At 40.3% G+C, this 17,165-nt stretch overlaps 1 protein-coding gene across 3 annotated transcripts in view; it reads left to right on the forward strand.

Annotated features, from left to right (window-relative positions):
* AIG1 (androgen induced 1) overlaps positions 1-17,165 on the forward strand; it is a 127,199-nt gene that overhangs the window by 25,643 nt on the left and 84,391 nt on the right. For 2 of the 3 annotated variants that reach the window (XM_074924457.1, XM_074924447.1), the window contains exon 2: positions 12,151-12,306. The exons of the other annotated variant lie outside the window; for it this stretch is intronic. In XM_074924457.1, the coding sequence (XP_074780558.1) occupies positions 12,151-12,306 (156 nt within the window). The remainder of the gene's footprint in view (positions 1-12,150; positions 12,307-17,165) is intronic. 3 annotated transcript variants of the gene reach the window in all.

A 17,165-nucleotide genomic window follows, 5' to 3' on the forward strand; every position in this document is an offset into this window, starting at 1 on the left:
GGCGGGTTGTAGTAGCTATCAGTCAGTTATCTCATCTGGACAGAAACTAGCTGGGGAGTTCCCGGGACTGCCCAGGGAGTTCCTATGGGTGAGTCAGCACCCCGAGCATGTGCTGGGGCACAGCCTGTGTCCCCAGCTGCATTGCAATTACAACTACAGAGTTAATTCAGAGTGCACGTATGCACACCTCCTTGGTTCATGGAGGCATTAGTGTTGGAGTACTAAGAGGTTTATCAGAGTACGGCTGATACTTGGGCATTTCCTGATGCGTTCTGCCCATCTGATAAGTAGGCATCCCTTGACAGGCAGGGATGCTTTCTTTTCTTTTGTGCTGGGCTGCCACATCTAGAAGCTACTACTTGCAAAGTGCTTTTCCTGCCATGGAGAATCCAGAACACCATGCTCGCTGTCAATAGTCACCAGTATCACACTTTAGCAAAGGTCTCTTTTCTGGAGTCATCTGCTTCTTATTTAATCGCTACAGTAGGTGTTTGAGCCTCCTGTCTCTAGAGAAGAAAGAACAGCATATTATTGACCTTGTGGTGTTTACTGATTAAAAAAATACATTTCCTGTTTGTCAGTCAATGTTCAGTGGCCTGGTGGAGAGCACCTAAATCTGATGGGTTTGGAACCTGGTGTGATGCAAGGTAGTTGTAAAGTAGCTTTCCATAATATGTAGGGGGATGTAAATTTAAAATTCCTTACAGTTAATCTCATTCTTCCTTTTGCAAGTGAAATGAAAAGTAGTGAGCAAAACAAAAATACAGTAAAAAGCAATGTCTGAAAGATTAGTTTGGAAACTCAAGAAATGGTTCAATATTGGTTAGAGTAAGAAAGAGAGAGAGATGTTTGAACTGTGTCTGCCTTCATAAGCATGTAAGGCAAGATAGGGCTCCATGCCATTTCTTTTTCAGGCCACTCTCTCCAAAGACAGTCTCGAGGTAGCAGATGGGATGGTTGTGCTTCTTCCACCCAGTGCCCTGCCCTACAGGGATGCTGGAAGCCAGGTGTGCACCACACTGAATTGATGAACTTACTCATACAGAGCAGAACCAGTGATGGAAAAATTAAACAGATTTATTTAGTGCTAGTGTTGCTCAGAATCAATATTTGCTGTTATGAACTAAGGTGTAAGAACAGTAAAGATGAGAATGATATAATGGACAAGCTCTCCAAAGATATTATATTTTAGACCTTGGTAACTAGTTGGTTGGCACAAATAGATCAGCTAGTCAGAATTACAGTATCTAATCATTAGAAAACTTTGAAAGACACAGTAAAGCAAACAGGTCTTTGAAAACTATGATCAATATGAGCTACATAAGAGGAAAAATATTTGGATTTATGCTAACACTAGTATGGCTGCATTTGGAGGGAATGAAAAGGCCCATGCTGTTTCTCTGAGAAAGATGGGAGTGTTTTCTCTAGTAAGCAATGGAAATGGCTGTCACTGTGAGTGCAGAGGCATGAAGAACAGCCTGGTGAAATGCCGAGAGACTTGTCTATGGATCAGGGCACCTGAGTTCATCCCTGGGTCCCCTGCTGCCTGATCTTGGCCAGCTCACTTCTCCCTGCCTCACTTTCACCAATGGCAATCATGAAATAAATCCTTAATTTCCTTTGAGATTTATTCATGAGAAAGACAAGGAAAGCAGGAAAGTGTTATCATCTGAGGTTGAAATGGCACACACCCAGTGAACACTCACCCCCCCCTTGTATTATTTAATTTAAATGCAGTTAGCTTGTATCAGGGTTTTTCCCATGTTTTCTTTAGAGATGTAAGATAATGAGAACTTTTTTTTTTCCTCCTGAAATACAACTGTTTATAACACACAGTGCCTTGCTTGAAATGTTGTGTCAAAAATATTCTTGTTTATGAGGACAGTACATGTTAGATCACCTTTCATTGAACCACATGCTTTATAATTAATAACACAAAATTATGTCCTCTCTTTTTTTCAACTGGAGCTTGAATAGCAGCATCCTTTGCTGTGGGCTATTTATAGAACATCCTTGTCTTAGTAATAACTTTATTTATTAATATACTTTACCTGCTATGTTATACTTTGTGTGTATATTAATATACTGCTGCAGCAGTGAGCTGAAGAAGAAAAGTTGTTTTAACCAAAATCTGAAGATGACCCTGATTGGAGACTTAAGCTATTTTTCACAGCGTAGGTTTGCAACTGAGTTGGTTTGTGTGTTGTTGGTAGGTTAGGTGGATGAAGAGGTGGGATAAAGCTCCTAATGCTTCCTTCCCTTACCTTCCCTGGAGAGAGGGAGAATTGCCCAACTGAGACAGTATCACTTAACAGCCTGCCTTGATGGACTGGTGTGAGAAATCATTCATTACTGCTTTCACAGTGCTCAGGAAACAGACAGATTAAAACCTTTGATTTCCTACAGCCATAGTAGGGCAGCACTGAGGCTGCTATGTCTCAAAAGATAGTAGTGCCTTTCTCATTTGCATTTCCATCTCTGTCACCATGTCGCTGAGATATATCAGTCATGACCTTTTCTAAATTCAGCAATTAAAAAGGCAGCTGTTAACAATTCATTAAAAAGGGAAGAAATGAAAAGCAAAACCAGTCACTAACTTTTAAAAACTTCTGTGTAGTTTTGTTTTCAAATTTGATCTGTCAGAATTGCTTCCCTCTAGTGGTTTTCAAACTGTATTTCTAAACATGAAAAAGTTGGTGCAATGCAGAAGCTTCTGAAGTTTTAAGAAAGCCATTTCTTTGAAAAAGTTCTGAACTTAATAAAATGTAATTTCTTTTTGGAGTAATTAACTTAGAAAGTGCTAGGGACTTTCCAGCCATCAGAAACCCTATCCTAAAGCTCAGTTTAGCACAGACAGCTGCAGAACAAGTCTTAGCTTCTTAACCAGCTATCCCAAACATTGTCTAGAGAGCTGCCATTCCTGACTGGTTGACTGCAAGGCCACTGCTTCAGAGAACGTACCAGTCATGCTGAAATGTGTAAAATTAGCGTTTAAGCCAAAATAATGACATAACCTTCTATGTAGTGTATAATACTAATAAGATTAAATTTTAGCAAAGAAAAGCATAAAAGATATAACCTAATAAAATCATAATCTATTCTGAATAAACTGCATTATACATGTTTGCTGAATAGATTATTTAATTTTAATGAAATTACACTGTCTTATAAGCAGGATACAATAAGTAGTAATGGCAACTTTTCTATACACAATGCAAGAAAGTAAGGAGGAAGATGGAGCTTATAAGAAAATGAGTTTAGTCAAAACAATTTAAAATCAAAAAGATAAAAATAGAATAATAAATTCTTAAATATTGAAACAATGAGCTTAGTGCTTCTAAGATCAAAGTAAGATATCCAGACATCTGTAACTCAAAAGTATCCAGAAAATACCTGTAGGTTTTAGAGGAAGAAGGAAGACTGGATTGACATGGTTTTGGAGAGGAATGACACAGCTAAAAAGAATGCAAAAGATCTGAGAAAATTTAACACTTTCTCAGCATCTGGTCAATTTTTTGTTCGTATTGCATCTGTATTTGTCCATCTCTTCATCAGATACATGGTAGTGGATTCCACGCTGTTAGCACTTCTGAGCCAGATGGCATACACTCTCTCATGCTGAGATCATCTTGGAAATGTCCTCTATGCAACACAGCGGAGATATAGTAGCACTTTAAAATTAATTTCTCAGTTGTTGTCCTCTACAGCGTTTTTTTTGTTGGGGTATTTTACCCATGTAAAAAGAATAACTTAAGTATGCTTTTTTTGGCTTTAAAAATGAAAGCAATTCCAAATATTTTTGATAGTTTACCAAGTTTCAGCTTAGCTTGTTGTAGTAAGAAATAATGTATTTGTCCTCATAGAAGTCCTAAAAATACTAAGAAAACTGCTATTAAAACTAAACACAACCACATTACCTCTTCAAGAACTGTGCTGCATATTTTTGCAAATCATTAATAGACAGTCAAGAATCATGTTAAGGTGGAACAGTCTAAGACTTAACCTCTCCAGTAAGTGTAACACAGTAAGGGCTTTTCCTGGGTTAAGTAGGGAAGATGGAGAGAGAAAGGAAGAGGTGTAAGCAGTATGGTTATATTATTTATCTGTTTGGGTTTTTTTCATGTGCTGAAAATTGTGAATTGTAATAGATGCTGAAAGCTATAAAAATAAATTTTAGGGGCCCACATCTGTTTTGGTTTTCTGATTTCTTACTTACATCACTTAGTTTCCACAAAAGTTGCTTTTCTGCCTGCAGATAAAAACACATCTTTTGTTCCAACAGGCAGAATTTTAAAATGAGTCTCTCCTCTCGTAAGCACAAGGTCTCATTAGCTTACACTGCTTTGTCCCCTTTCCACAGGTCCATAGTAGGTGCTTGAGCACTTGGACTTAAAAAATGTAGTAGACCCAAGAGTCAAACGAGTTTCTTTTCCATGCATAATAATTACATAGTAGACTTTATTCTTTTCTGTATCTATAAAATCTCATTTGTTTAAAAGCCCATCCTGGGTTACATTTGAACAATACTGGTGGGCTTCAAAGAAAAAGTCTACAGAAGGTTATGTACAAAGTAAAGGATGATATTTAAAGGAGTCCCTGAACTTACATGATACGGTAAGAGATTAGACATGTTTTATAAGCTGATTCATGTCATATGAAAAGATCATGAAAATGAAGTTAAATTTCCTAGTAAGGACTAGTCTTCATGTGAGACATGTGGGTTAGAGGAGCCTTCCCCCCACTGACGGCTGTAAAGGGAGACATGAGTCACTGGTTTGGATGAGGGCAATGCTAGATACTTATAAGGCTGTCCATCTATGCGCTTACTGAATTTGTAATGGCTCTTCTGATAGAAATAAGTGTCATGTTTTACTAGTGGAGTTTAAGTTCTAATTTGTGTAAGTGAAAGGAGGAATAGGAGAAATATATATTTTGAGGTTCCTAACCAACACTGTGTCATTTGCATCCTTAAGTAGTCCTTTGGCTTACTCTGTTTTCATTCCCTTTGGCTTACTTTTCTCCTGTATGTTGTGTATTTGGTTTCTCAGGCTACTGGCTTTTGATGGGCAGGGGCGGTGTTCCTTTTCTGTGTTGAAGTGGCCTGTTGCATTGTTGAAACCTGCTTCAACAAACGAAACAAAGTAAAATGGCCATAGCACTGCAGCCAGTGTGGAAGAAGGTGTAATAGTGAGGTCTGAGTTCATGCCCTAAGTTAGTCAGTCACTGAATTTCCTGGGGTGATGTTGCTCTTTTACCTCTGGCCTTTAAAACACAAGTCATCTTCCCCATTCCTTGCACAGAAGTAATGATTCTGAACAGCACACAGTACTTTTTTATGGTGTTTGCATTTCAGCTTTGATTAATTGTAGATTTAGTGATTAGATATATTACACTGACTTGTATTTTAGTACTTAAAATTTCTTTATGTCTCTTTCATTTGTGAATAGACACAAAGATGTGCCTTTTCCTTATCTGGTAAGTAGCTTCTCTGATACAAAGATTTAGCACTTGATTACATGTTGTCCAGCTTCTACTTGTTATTATAACTACCAAAGATACAGCAAGGGAGGGAAGGCGACAAGAATAAAAGCAATGTGCCTGTGAGTAACACTGGAATGGAACGGACACGGAGAATTAGTAGCTTCATGCAGTGAAGAGCAGTAGCAGATTTAATAAACAGCTACAGCCCATGGCTTCATTCTGTAAACACAGTGCATTTTCTATCAAAAATACCTTGTTATTCTTGACTTAACCTGGATTTGCTCTTCACATTGCAACTATAGATAAATAAGCTGTTGTTACAGGATGCAGACTGTCCACATGCACTTGTGTACAGCCTGATACACTACAACCCAAACCAAGCATGGTCCCAAAACAGAGTCCAATCAGTTGTGTTTATGGTGGTGACAGAGATAAAATCTGACTTAAATTACTTTATAGAGTTTCTTAAAATACAGTCAACTGATGAAGCATAGTGTATTTGTACATCAAATAATGTCTAGAGTCTGGAGGACTGAAAGCTGAAGTGACACAAGGTGACAAGGAGAAGTAACAGATACTCTGAGGTTATAAACCATATTCCTGTTGTTTGAAAAGGAAAATCAGATCGTGTTCTATATATGGCACACTGTAAAATCTGAAATACATGAGAAATTACAACCTTCAGCAATTTGATTTTGCATGCTGGTAGAGCTAAACTTTCATCTTCCTGTGGAAAGCCACAGGTTGTCTTAAGTGTGAGCATGGCTTTGATGAGTCAGGTTATGTCTGCCCCCCACCCACAGTCTGGTGGCCGGTCCCCAGGGAGGTGCCCAGTATCTGGGGCTGGGGCGGTGCCAGTGCCGCTGGCTGCCATGCTCCTGGCTGGGGGTGGGATGGGCCCTGGCTGCCCACCCTGCCACTCCCAGCCCCCAAGGATCAGCCAGGCCTCCCTGACACCCTAGTGTGAATTAGCCTTCCTATAATATGAGTTATATTTGCAGACTCTTAAGTGTCTGTCTTAAATACAGTCTTATCTTTAAATAGTGGAAACTTACCTATTAAGTGAGGTGCAGGTACCTAATACATGTGCATGTGCACACACACAGACACACATGGACTTCATGTGCAAACATGGCATTTTTGAACTTGTAGAAGTTTCTTAATTTTCCATGGTTTGTTGTTATTTCTGACTGATTTTGTGAGTGTTACTCCCATTTATTCTGGCAGCGTTGTCTACTTGCCAGCCTACTTAGATGTCTTATTTCATAGAGGGGTACATGAAATAATTTGTAAGTGCTGTTAACCTTGAAAATGTTAACTTGAGGATAGTGAACTCCGTTTTCAAAGATATATAGAGGAAGAAATACCCATGAATAATAGTAGTGCTTACATAGGCTTTTCCAGTTCCTGCCCAGAACTCTAAGGAATACTTCTGATTATGAGAGTGAGCTTGAAAGAGAATGAGTCCACAGGTAATGAAATCCTAGATTCAGTGAATTTAATGGGAGTTTCTGCCATGGTAAGAGTGGTGATTTCCATTGACCTCAGCTGTGCAGAGATTTTGTCTGCACTGTGGAGCCCCATGGCATGGGGGAGAAGGGAGTCTCCATGCCCTGAAGAAAGGTTTACAAGGAAATATATTTTCTGTCTGACTCTAAGAAGACAAATTAGGGGGAGTACAGGGATATCATTAGCTGCTATCCTTCAGTGAGCACCTTATGGAGTAACTGTCCTACTGAAGAATGTCTTTATTTTCTCATAGGAGACACGTGTACAATTAGATTACTTTATTCTAATTGTTCATAAGGAACAATCTTTTCTGATCTGTATAATCTGAATAGATCTCACTGTTTGATAAGATTTCTGGACTGCTTGGTTTAATCTTCTGTTCATATCTGGTTTCTCCTGCCACAACTTAACAAGTATTTTCTCTGCTCAGAGTTTTGTATTACTAAATTACCTGTTGATGGCCATTTCACAGAAACACAGAATCATCAAGGTTGGAAAAGACCTTATAGATCACCCAGTCCAACCGTTAACCTAACACTGACAGTTCCCAACTACACCATATCCCTCAGCGCTATGTCAACCCAACTCTTAAAACACCTCCTGGGGTGGGGACCCCACCACCTCCCTGGGCAGCCCATTCCAACGCCTAACAACCTGTTCTGGAAAGAAATGCTTCCTAATATCCAGTCTAAACCTTCTCTGGCACAACTTGAGGCCATTACCTCTTGTCCTATCACTTGGTTAAAGAGGCTCATCCCCATCTCTCTACAACCTCCTTTCAGGTAGCTGTAGAGGGCGATGAGGTCTCCCCTCAGCCTCCTCTTCTCCAGACTAAACACCCCCAGTTCCCTCATCTGCTTCTTGTACCACCTGTGCTCCAGACCCTGCACCAGCTTCGTTGCCCTTCTTTGGACACGCTTGAGTCATTCAATGTCCTTTTTGTAGTGAGGGGCCCAAAACTGAACACAGGAATCGAGGTGCGGCCTCACCAGTGCCGAGTACAGGGGTCAGATCCCTTCCCTGTCCCTGCTGGCCACGCTATTGCTGACACAAGCCAGGATGCCATTGGCCTTCTTGGCCCCCTGGGCACACTGCTGGCTCCTGTTCAGCCGGCTGTCAGTCAACACCCCCAGGTCCCTCTCTGACTGGCAGCTCTCCAGCCACTCCTCCCCAAGCCTGTAGCGCTGCTGGGGGTTGTTGTGGCCCAAGGGCAGCCCCCGGCATTTGACCTTATGAAAACTCCTCCAGTTGGCCTCAGCCCATGGCTCCAGCCTGTCCAGGTCTCCCTGCAGAGCCTCCCTACCCTCGAGCAGATCAACACTCCCACCCAACTTGGTGTCATCTGCAAACTTACTGAGGGCGCACTCAATCCCTTTGTCTAGATCATCAGTGAAGATGTTAAACAGGAGTGGGCCCAGAACCGAGCCCTGGGGGACACCACTCATGATTGGCCACCAACTGGATTTAACTTAATAGCAACATCCACAGCCTTTCCCTCATTCAATAAGCAGGTCGCCCTGTTGTAGAAGGAGATCAGGTTTGTCAGTCAGGACCTGCCTTTCATAAACCCATGCTGACTGGGCCTGATCGCTGTCCTGCACGTGTTGTGTGATGGTACTCAGGATGAGCTGCTCCATCAGCTTCCCGAGCACTGAAGTCAAGCTGACGGGCCTGTAAGCTCTCCTGGCCTCTCTAAGAATAGATAACTCTATTACTTCATGATCACTGTGCCCTAGTCAGCCTCCAGCCACCACATCATCCACCAGTCCTGCTCTGTTCACAAAGAGGAGGTCCAACAGGGAACCTTCTCTGGTCGGTTCACTCACCAGCTGTGTCAGGAAGATACCTTCCACACTTTCCAGGAATCTCTGGGACTGGTCCTGCTCTGCTGTGTTGTATTTCCAGCAGATGTCTGGGAAGTTAAAGTTAAGTTTCTGTTACTTATCATTGTGTTATCACAGTTTAAGGGTACTCTAGTCTAATCAACTATAGTAGCAGTGGTCCCTCTACACTTCAGTGGAAAAAATGGGGTCAGCAGTAAGTTAGTATTTTATACCTGTATTAATTATTTTCTTGGTTTTGCATAGTCTGCTTACAAGTTTCTGCCTCTATCACTGTTACATGGTATAAGGAAGGTATAGCTGTTTTCTGTCAAATTTGTCATTTTCTAAATCACTGTTTTCCTTCAAACTCTAGTTAGAGGCAAAACTGGAGGATAATTCCTCTGAAGTGCTGTTATTGCTTACATTTCCAAGGGGAAAAAAAAAGTCAACTATTTGTTTAATGTCTCAGGGATGTTTCATGTATAGGTTCACCACCTGCAGATTTTCAAAAGAAGGTTCTTGTTTTGAAAATGTGATCTTAAATCTGAGGTAACACCAGGGCACTTTGGAGAATATTGTTTAGAGGGAGTTTCTGCTCCCTTACTGTGAACTTTTCACATCTGGTAGACAGCATTCACACTGAGGAGCATGGACTTTAAAAATTTGATTCATACCATAAACCACCAGTAGTTGCATGCTACGCTTTTCCTATGCCAGACCCATAAAGGATGTAAATCGTTACTGATTCTGGCTGTTCAGTTTATGCTGCTGAGACTCATGTAGCTCTGGAGGTCCTCAGTCTAATCCTAAATGTTGATAGGTGTCAGAAGAGTTTTCTTGCACATTTTAGAAAGGAAAGGAAGTATTAGAGTGAATGTGCATACATTATTTGTGTGAATAAGCTGGAACTGTTCCTCCCTGAACACTACGATTTTTTCATTGGCTCTGAATGTTCTCAATAAAAATGTAATTTTCTCTTTCCTATATGGATTTTTTTATTTGTTAATCTTTTTGTAGAATAGTTTACTTCATACCTAGTCTCTGAAATCTTTGGGTACTTTCTTTCCCTTTAGGAGTTTTCAGTTATTCCCGATGATATCATTGTATTTTCCCTTGAAGGTGGTGTGTTCATAATGGGATAATGGGGAGAGAGGCTGTTCCGTTTGTGATTGATTAGTAGATGCACAATCTCAATTCCCTTGGAAAGTGGGCGTGTGATTGTTTGAGTCTATGTTTCTTTGGAGAGAGACCATTTCAGGGAATCATAGTTAGAGCTGCAAACAATTCATTAGTCACTTGTCCAAGCCCTGCCAGCATAATACTGTTCCCTGCAGCACATTATTGAGTGTTTTGTCCAATATTGGTTTGAGTGACTCAAGCCATGAGGCTTCCACCACTTCCTCTGAGAAACTATTTCATGGTCTGATAGAGCTCACTGTTAGGAAATATTTCCTGGTACTCAGCCTAAACTTTTTAACACCCAGATTGATCTCATTACTGTTAGGTATACTTTTTTTTCCAGTCCTGTCTTAAATCCTTTTCCTTTTTTGGCATTCACACTCTTGAGTGAATAGTAGATCGTATCATATCTTCTCATAAGTAGCAAATGCATAATTAGTTCTTCTATTCCTTCTCTCCAAATAGGCCATCTGTTTGGTGGAAAACAGGGCTGAGTATGTGAAGATTTTTTTCTACTAAGTGCTTCTTTCAAACAAATAATATGAAAAAGTGCATTAGGAGTTTATGTGATTATGTAGCTCCAAGGAGCCCCAACTTTTATATAAAATGTTTTTCAGAAATTTTGTAGAATATAGTAACTTTTCCAGGTAGTCATCTGAAGTAGTAATACCTTTTTTTAGCACAATGTGCAGCTCTAGCACTAGTAGTCTGTCACATTTCATGCCTTCAGGGAATGTTTTGTAATGTTGCTTCATCTATTTATCAAGCAAATTATAGGTAGCTACAGCCTAGAGAGGGGAGAGCAGTGACAGCAGAAAACAGTTCCAGGGACCATTTGAACATGTGTCATTCACAGCTTTACAGCCAGAATTTACAAGTATTTGGGTCATGTAAAGATTGTTGAGGAAGGGAATGTACTTTAATCCATTCAACTGTTACACATCTCTGGATTTCTTTCTAGTAGCCAACATCTGTTTGATATTTGGTTTCCTTCCTTCCTTCCTTCCTTCCTTCCTTCCTTCCTTCCTTCCTTCCTTCCTTCCTAGTCAGAGACGCACAGTCAGAAGAACACTTAGATTTACAAATAAGACTTCTTAAACTAGTACTTTATGCTTGCTTTGAAAAACAAGTAGTATGTATTTTAAGCATATGTTTATGTTTTTGATGAAGCACTGTGCAATTTGGGAACCAAGCCCATGTTTTATTATTTTTTTACCTGAGGTTACATGTGGGTTTGTGACCCAGGCTTCCAGATGAGGGAGTAAAAAAGCTCTGTGCACTTCATCTGAACTGTACTAGAAAGGATGCACAGGTCCTCAGGCAAGAACGTTCCTGAGATAACTTACTACAATCTTACTGAGCTAATTAAGGAAGAAAAATGCAGTGATCAAACTAAGATCAAGTCAAGTTTGAACCAAATCAGTGGGTTCAGGTGATCAAACTACAAATGTAGTATAACAGATAGTCTTACAGTATTGCACACAAATATGCAAATACAAAAAAGGGAGAAGGCAGGTATATGACAGTCCACCATCATGTAATAAAAGCTTGAATAACTCTTGCCACTTGCTTCTTCTGTCATTTGCTACCTGAGATGAAGTAGTGATAGATTTGCCAACGCCCAGCCCATGTGCTGCATCTCTCAGGACGTCGCAGGCACCTTCTTCACCTCTGGGTGGAGTGTCTGGGGCAGGCAGGGTCTCCCAAGGGAGACCTCCTGGCACAAGGGGAAGAACCGCTCATCATTTTTCTTTCCTTTCTTTTTATAGGGAGTGTTTCTCACTTTTTCTGCCTCAGAGGCAAATGCTATGGTTTGGGTCTGAGTTGTATGGAATGAAGCAGGAAGGGGTGGCTGCAGTTCAGTCCTTGGCAAGTAGCACATGTCTGAGGTGAGGGTGGGAAATCCCACGTCTGGAACTGTCCTTCCATTCTCATCTACTCCCCCCATACATGAGGAGCAAGGTGCATGCAGGGCTTTCAGTCTAGAAGCACAAGTGGCTTCTGTGTGTACAAACTCTACCCATATTTAAGGGACTGATGTTTTCCCACTCCCCATGTCAGTTGTGTGGCATTATTCCTCATGGGTACCTGTGTCGAGCCTGCTAGCTGCCAAAGGTCTGATCTTGTCTGTATTCATGTGTGTTCCTCTTCTGTGCAGGTTATCCAGGCTGTCTTCTTTGGGATCTGCGTCTTGACTGACCTGTCCAGTCTTCTCACTAAAGGAAATGACAGTCAAGAGCAAGAGAGGCAGCTGAAAAAACTCATTTCCCTTCGTGACTGGGTGATGGCTGTTCTGGCTTTCCCTGTTGGAGTGGTAAGTACGGCATTAATCTGCACATGTCTTTACAAACTGGGTGAGCAGAGTTACTTATTGATTGTTTTCTGGCTGAAAGGCTTTCCTACCTCTACACAAAAGACTGTGTGGAAAGAGAAAAATGATAGAGCTGATTTTACTGTTCTCTTCTTTTTCACAAGTGTAAGGGAGCACTGATGTTTGCTGAAATTATTTTTAGTTCATTAAAAAAAAATGTGCTTTACAACAGGAACTTGATTATACAAGTAATTTCAAATGTGAATTGCACAACAGCATCTTGAGAATCAGTTTGGACTTTTTCTGCACTGTGTGTCATTGTCGGGAGTGGTGAAAGTGCTGACTGTTGGATGTTTCACACTGTAACAATCTGACCAGAGTTTGGGCTGTAAGCCATTGTCATGGGCAAGAAGAGAAGTGAAAGTTCAGGTTGCTTCCTGTTAATCCCATGGGGGATTCAGAGCCGACAGAAGAAATAGGGTAGAAAAAAAAAAAGGGGGGGTTTTGTCAGTAATGTAAAAAAACACACAGAAAAATGTCGTTTTTAAATGTCTTTGTCAAAAGAAAACTATTTTTGGATCTGGTCCTGCTCCACTGGGACACTGCACATCGCTTTCAGTGGCAAAAGCTGCAGAGTGTCTTTACATGTCTTGTACCACACACTGAAAGCAGCTGAAAACCCAGAATTTCATGGGTTTTTACATGGAAGTGTGATCTGTGTCAGTCTAGTTCTAAGTTTAGGTTACATTTGTGTGAATCTTTTATTAAAGTATTGCTTTTATTGTAATTCAGGATCAACCTTTAATTCTAATTTTTTATAAATATGATTTATTATTACAGAATCACAGAATTGTCTAGGTTGGAAAAGTCCTTGAAGATCATCCAGTCCAACCATCAGCCCAACATTAACAGTTCCCAACTACCCCAGATCCCTCAGCGCTAAGTCGACCCTACTCTTAAACAGCTCCAGGGATGGGGACTCCACCACCTCCCTGGGCAGCACATTCCAATGCCCAACAACCTGTTCTGTAAAGAAATGCTTCCTAATATCCAGTCTAAACCTTCCCTGGTGCAACTTGAGGCCATTACCTCTTGTCCTATCGCTTATTACTTGGTTAAAGTGACTCATGCCCAGCTCTCTGCAACCTCCTTTCAGGTAGCTGTAGAGGGCGATGAGGTCTCCCCTCAGCCTCCTCTTCTCCAAACTAAACACCCCCAGTTCCCTCAGCTGCTCCTTGTATGACGTTTGCTCCAGACCCTTCACCAGCTTTGTTGCCCTTTGTATGAACTACTACAGTAGTTCAAAATAAATACACTAGAAGCAGATTTTTTTTTTTTCATGGTAGGACTGCTAGAGAACTGTATGAGGTCTCTAAAGTACTGTTTCACAAAAGCTGATCACTTACTGTCAGTTAACAGCAGTTAAGACACATCAATCTATCATAATTTATCAGAGGTGCTTCATTAAAATGTGATTTCACCATTTATGTGGGATTTCAAAATATGTATAGAAATACAGAATGCTTTTGCAGAGTTAGAAAGTGTGGAGCAAATGTGAAATACTGTGCAGGTATTTCTTCTATAAAAACCCAGCTGGTAGCCTTCCCTTACTGTACTGCTGGCCTGCCTCTTGGAGCTGCCACAACTCATGCTGGTATAACAGACTGCAGTTCTCCAGCCATGGTAGAAGAAACTGGATCGACTAATACAGTTTTCAAAAAATTTGTGCATAAACTTGCAAATATATATTTTATGAGTGCAGAGATTTATATGTTACATTTGTATTTTAAGGTAGATTGGGAATTAGAAGTAACTGAGATTGTGATTGGCAACAGATGCTTTTCCTACTGTGTTTATAGTAGAAGTGAAGAAGGAGAACAACATCACATTATTTGTCTTTATTTAAAGATTTTAAGTGCCTTTTTCAATCAAGTGTAAGCCTTTCAATGCATCAAAGCACACCCCCCTTGGCTCTCTCACACGACTCAGGATTCAGGGATTCTCTGCTGCTAACTTTTTTAGCTCGGTACTGTTGTCTGTGTGCTCCTCCACCCTTGCAGTGTTCCTGACCTTGAAACTTTTCAAGAATTTGGAGAATTTCAGCTTCACTTTGTCTTGGCAATTCTGCGCATTTCTTTAAGGCATTGTTTCACTTGCCACTGTGAGGAATCCCAGCTAGCCATTGCCTGCGCTAGAAGTACTGTTTCAACATTTACAAGTTAGCAGTTCCCTAGAGAGGTGTTGCATACCTAGAGCTAGCTACTTTCCCATGGTTTTCATACAGAAACAATTTATGTCTTAAACAAAACAAAATAATGCGGAAAATAGTAAGAAATGGCCACGCTCATTGGACACATGCTCTCCATTTCCAAAGGTGACCTTTCTGTGTTGAGGGGGAGCAACTGATTACCACATATTTCTTACAAAGAAAGCCTAAAAAGGTTGCTTTCATTGTTATTTCTTCTCCTGGCTACTGGGAGGCAAACAGCAGCACTTCATAACCTAACACTGGTCTCGGCTCCTTCCTGAAACCTGATCCTCTCCAGCAGCACCCACCACACCACAGCTATCACTTGCCAGAGCCTTGGCCAGTGCCTGAGGGACTGCCAGCCACTGGGGGCTCTTCTTCCTTCTTTGGTGGCTTTATGGATAGGAAAAGTTCAGGGCCTGAAAGTAGCAAACATCTAATGCAGGCTTTGTTCTCTAAAGACGTATTTATGTGTAAGAAAATACCCAGTGAAATTTTGGTATGCTGGAGGTGCCTGTTAGAGGGAAGTTATTAAACACCAGAGTGTCTGCAGAAAAACAGTTAAAGTTCCCTCATTTCCCATATTCTCTCAACAGCTTCCTTGCTCAAAAAAAACACAAAACCCACAAAACTGAAGAAGTTTAAATGCAGACTTTCTTTCTTTGAGATTCACCCACCTAGCTCTCCATGGAGCTTCTCAGTGGTTTCCAGTAGCAACACAAGGGAACCTTAAGACATAAAAATTGGACGGATGTGAATAAAATCCCTGTTGGGTTTCTAATGTAACAGCAGTGGTCATGCTTAAGTACTTGTCAGTTAGCTTAACATCTAAATTATTTTTATTGGTCAGTGTTTCACACAGGGCATGTTTAGGGAATAATACAAATACTAGGGGAACATTTAAAAGCCTATTAACTGTAGTTTTTCAAGAGCAATTCAACACAATTTTTTCTGTATTTCCTGCTTACTGAAGCCCCGGAGATGACTTGTTCTGAAAAACAGATGAGAAAAGGGGTTTCCACTCCCAAGTCAAACAATGATGTGTGAAAAAAAAAAAAAAAAAAAGTAACAAAATAAAGTATTTCATTTTTAGTACTTCCTAAAAAAGTATTACATATAAACCACCTGGGAAATCTGACCACCAACTCCTCCCACCTTCCAAAGGAGGGGAAAAAACGAGCTCAAGGGCAAACAGTCTCCTTGGGTGGCTTTGCAACAAATCAGATCTTTCAGAATCTTTGCAGCAAATCACATCTCTCCAGTGTTGTGTTATGCATTGTGTATCTTCAGGGACTCAGATAAAACTGAATTGCCAAGCTACCATTTTTTTAGGAGCATCAAGAAATAAACGTAAACCTCTTTGAAGGACATAATGATTTACCTATTGTTGCTCTTTTTAATATGACTCTTAAGAGAATGAACTCAAAAATCAGCAGACCAATCTTCTGTGCAGTAAAGCCTTATTCCATGAAAAGTCCTTGGGCAACACTTCCTAGCCTTTTTTTAGTTTATTATAAACCTGGGGTACTATTCAAATGCCTAAGAGATCAGGAAGCATCCGCTGAAGAAAAATGCTTGCATAGACATTTTAGAAGTTCATTACCAATTCTCATCTATACTGTCTGTACTTACCCTCCTTTTATCAGTGTAAAGGAGATTTATATTGGGAATAATTTACACTGCTAGATAAGTTTAAGACATGTTTTAAAATCAGAGACTACACCGGTGGTTTAGACTATCCCTAATTTTTTCTATTTGTTTGACATAGATCATGTAGTTGCCGACTTTCTGTGGTTAACTAATGTTTTCTGTAAACTGTATATGGTTTTATCAATATGTTTCTTGTAATTTATACCAAACAAGAGGAAAAAGAGATAAAACAGGCATTTCTAGTTGTTTAAGACTGTGTTTAACAGAAATAGGAAGAAGAAAGAAAATTGATATTGTTACATATTAGGAGAGACATTGCTGTCTAGAAAATCACAAACTACCATTGATATTTTATACCGTGTAGCTTTAATAACTCTGTTTGGGTCTGAGTCTAAACTGGATAGAATGATCTCATGTTCTTTATATTATATTTTTATTTTTTAAAAACCTGTGATACTGAAGAGAGAAAGCCAAGCATGCTTTCTTATCTCTTGTTTCTCTGTACTGGTACAGTCAAAAGGAAAGCTGATCACCCTTCTTCTGTAGATCATCAGTAATGCTGATCTGGGATCTTGTCCCAAGAGAAGATGTGTAGGCATTTGCTGGTCTCCTACTTACCTCATTATTTGACCAGACTACAGAACACTTTTATTTCCGTAACTGATTTCAACTATGCCAAAATTTCTCTATTCTAGATTTTGCTCTCATGTGTGGCGACATGGTGGCTGGTGATGGGAACATGAGTGAGCAGTGATGCAATTGCCTCCTGAACTCTGTCTTCTGAGGGGAGTCTTCCCTGATTTCCAGTTCCCACTCCCTGTGATTTCCTTCACTGGCCCTTTTCAAATTCATTTGGTGGGATGCTGTGCTAGCACTAGATCCCACCTAAGGCCAGAACCATGCCAATTTGTGCTTGTTGTAGTCTGCCTTTAACAACACTTTGCTTCTATATGTAATACCTTTA

The sequence above is a fragment of the Athene noctua genome, chromosome 1 (genome assembly GCF_965140245.1).
Source record: "Athene noctua chromosome 1, bAthNoc1.hap1.1, whole genome shotgun sequence".
Taxonomy (NCBI): Eukaryota; Metazoa; Chordata; class Aves; order Strigiformes; family Strigidae; genus Athene; species Athene noctua.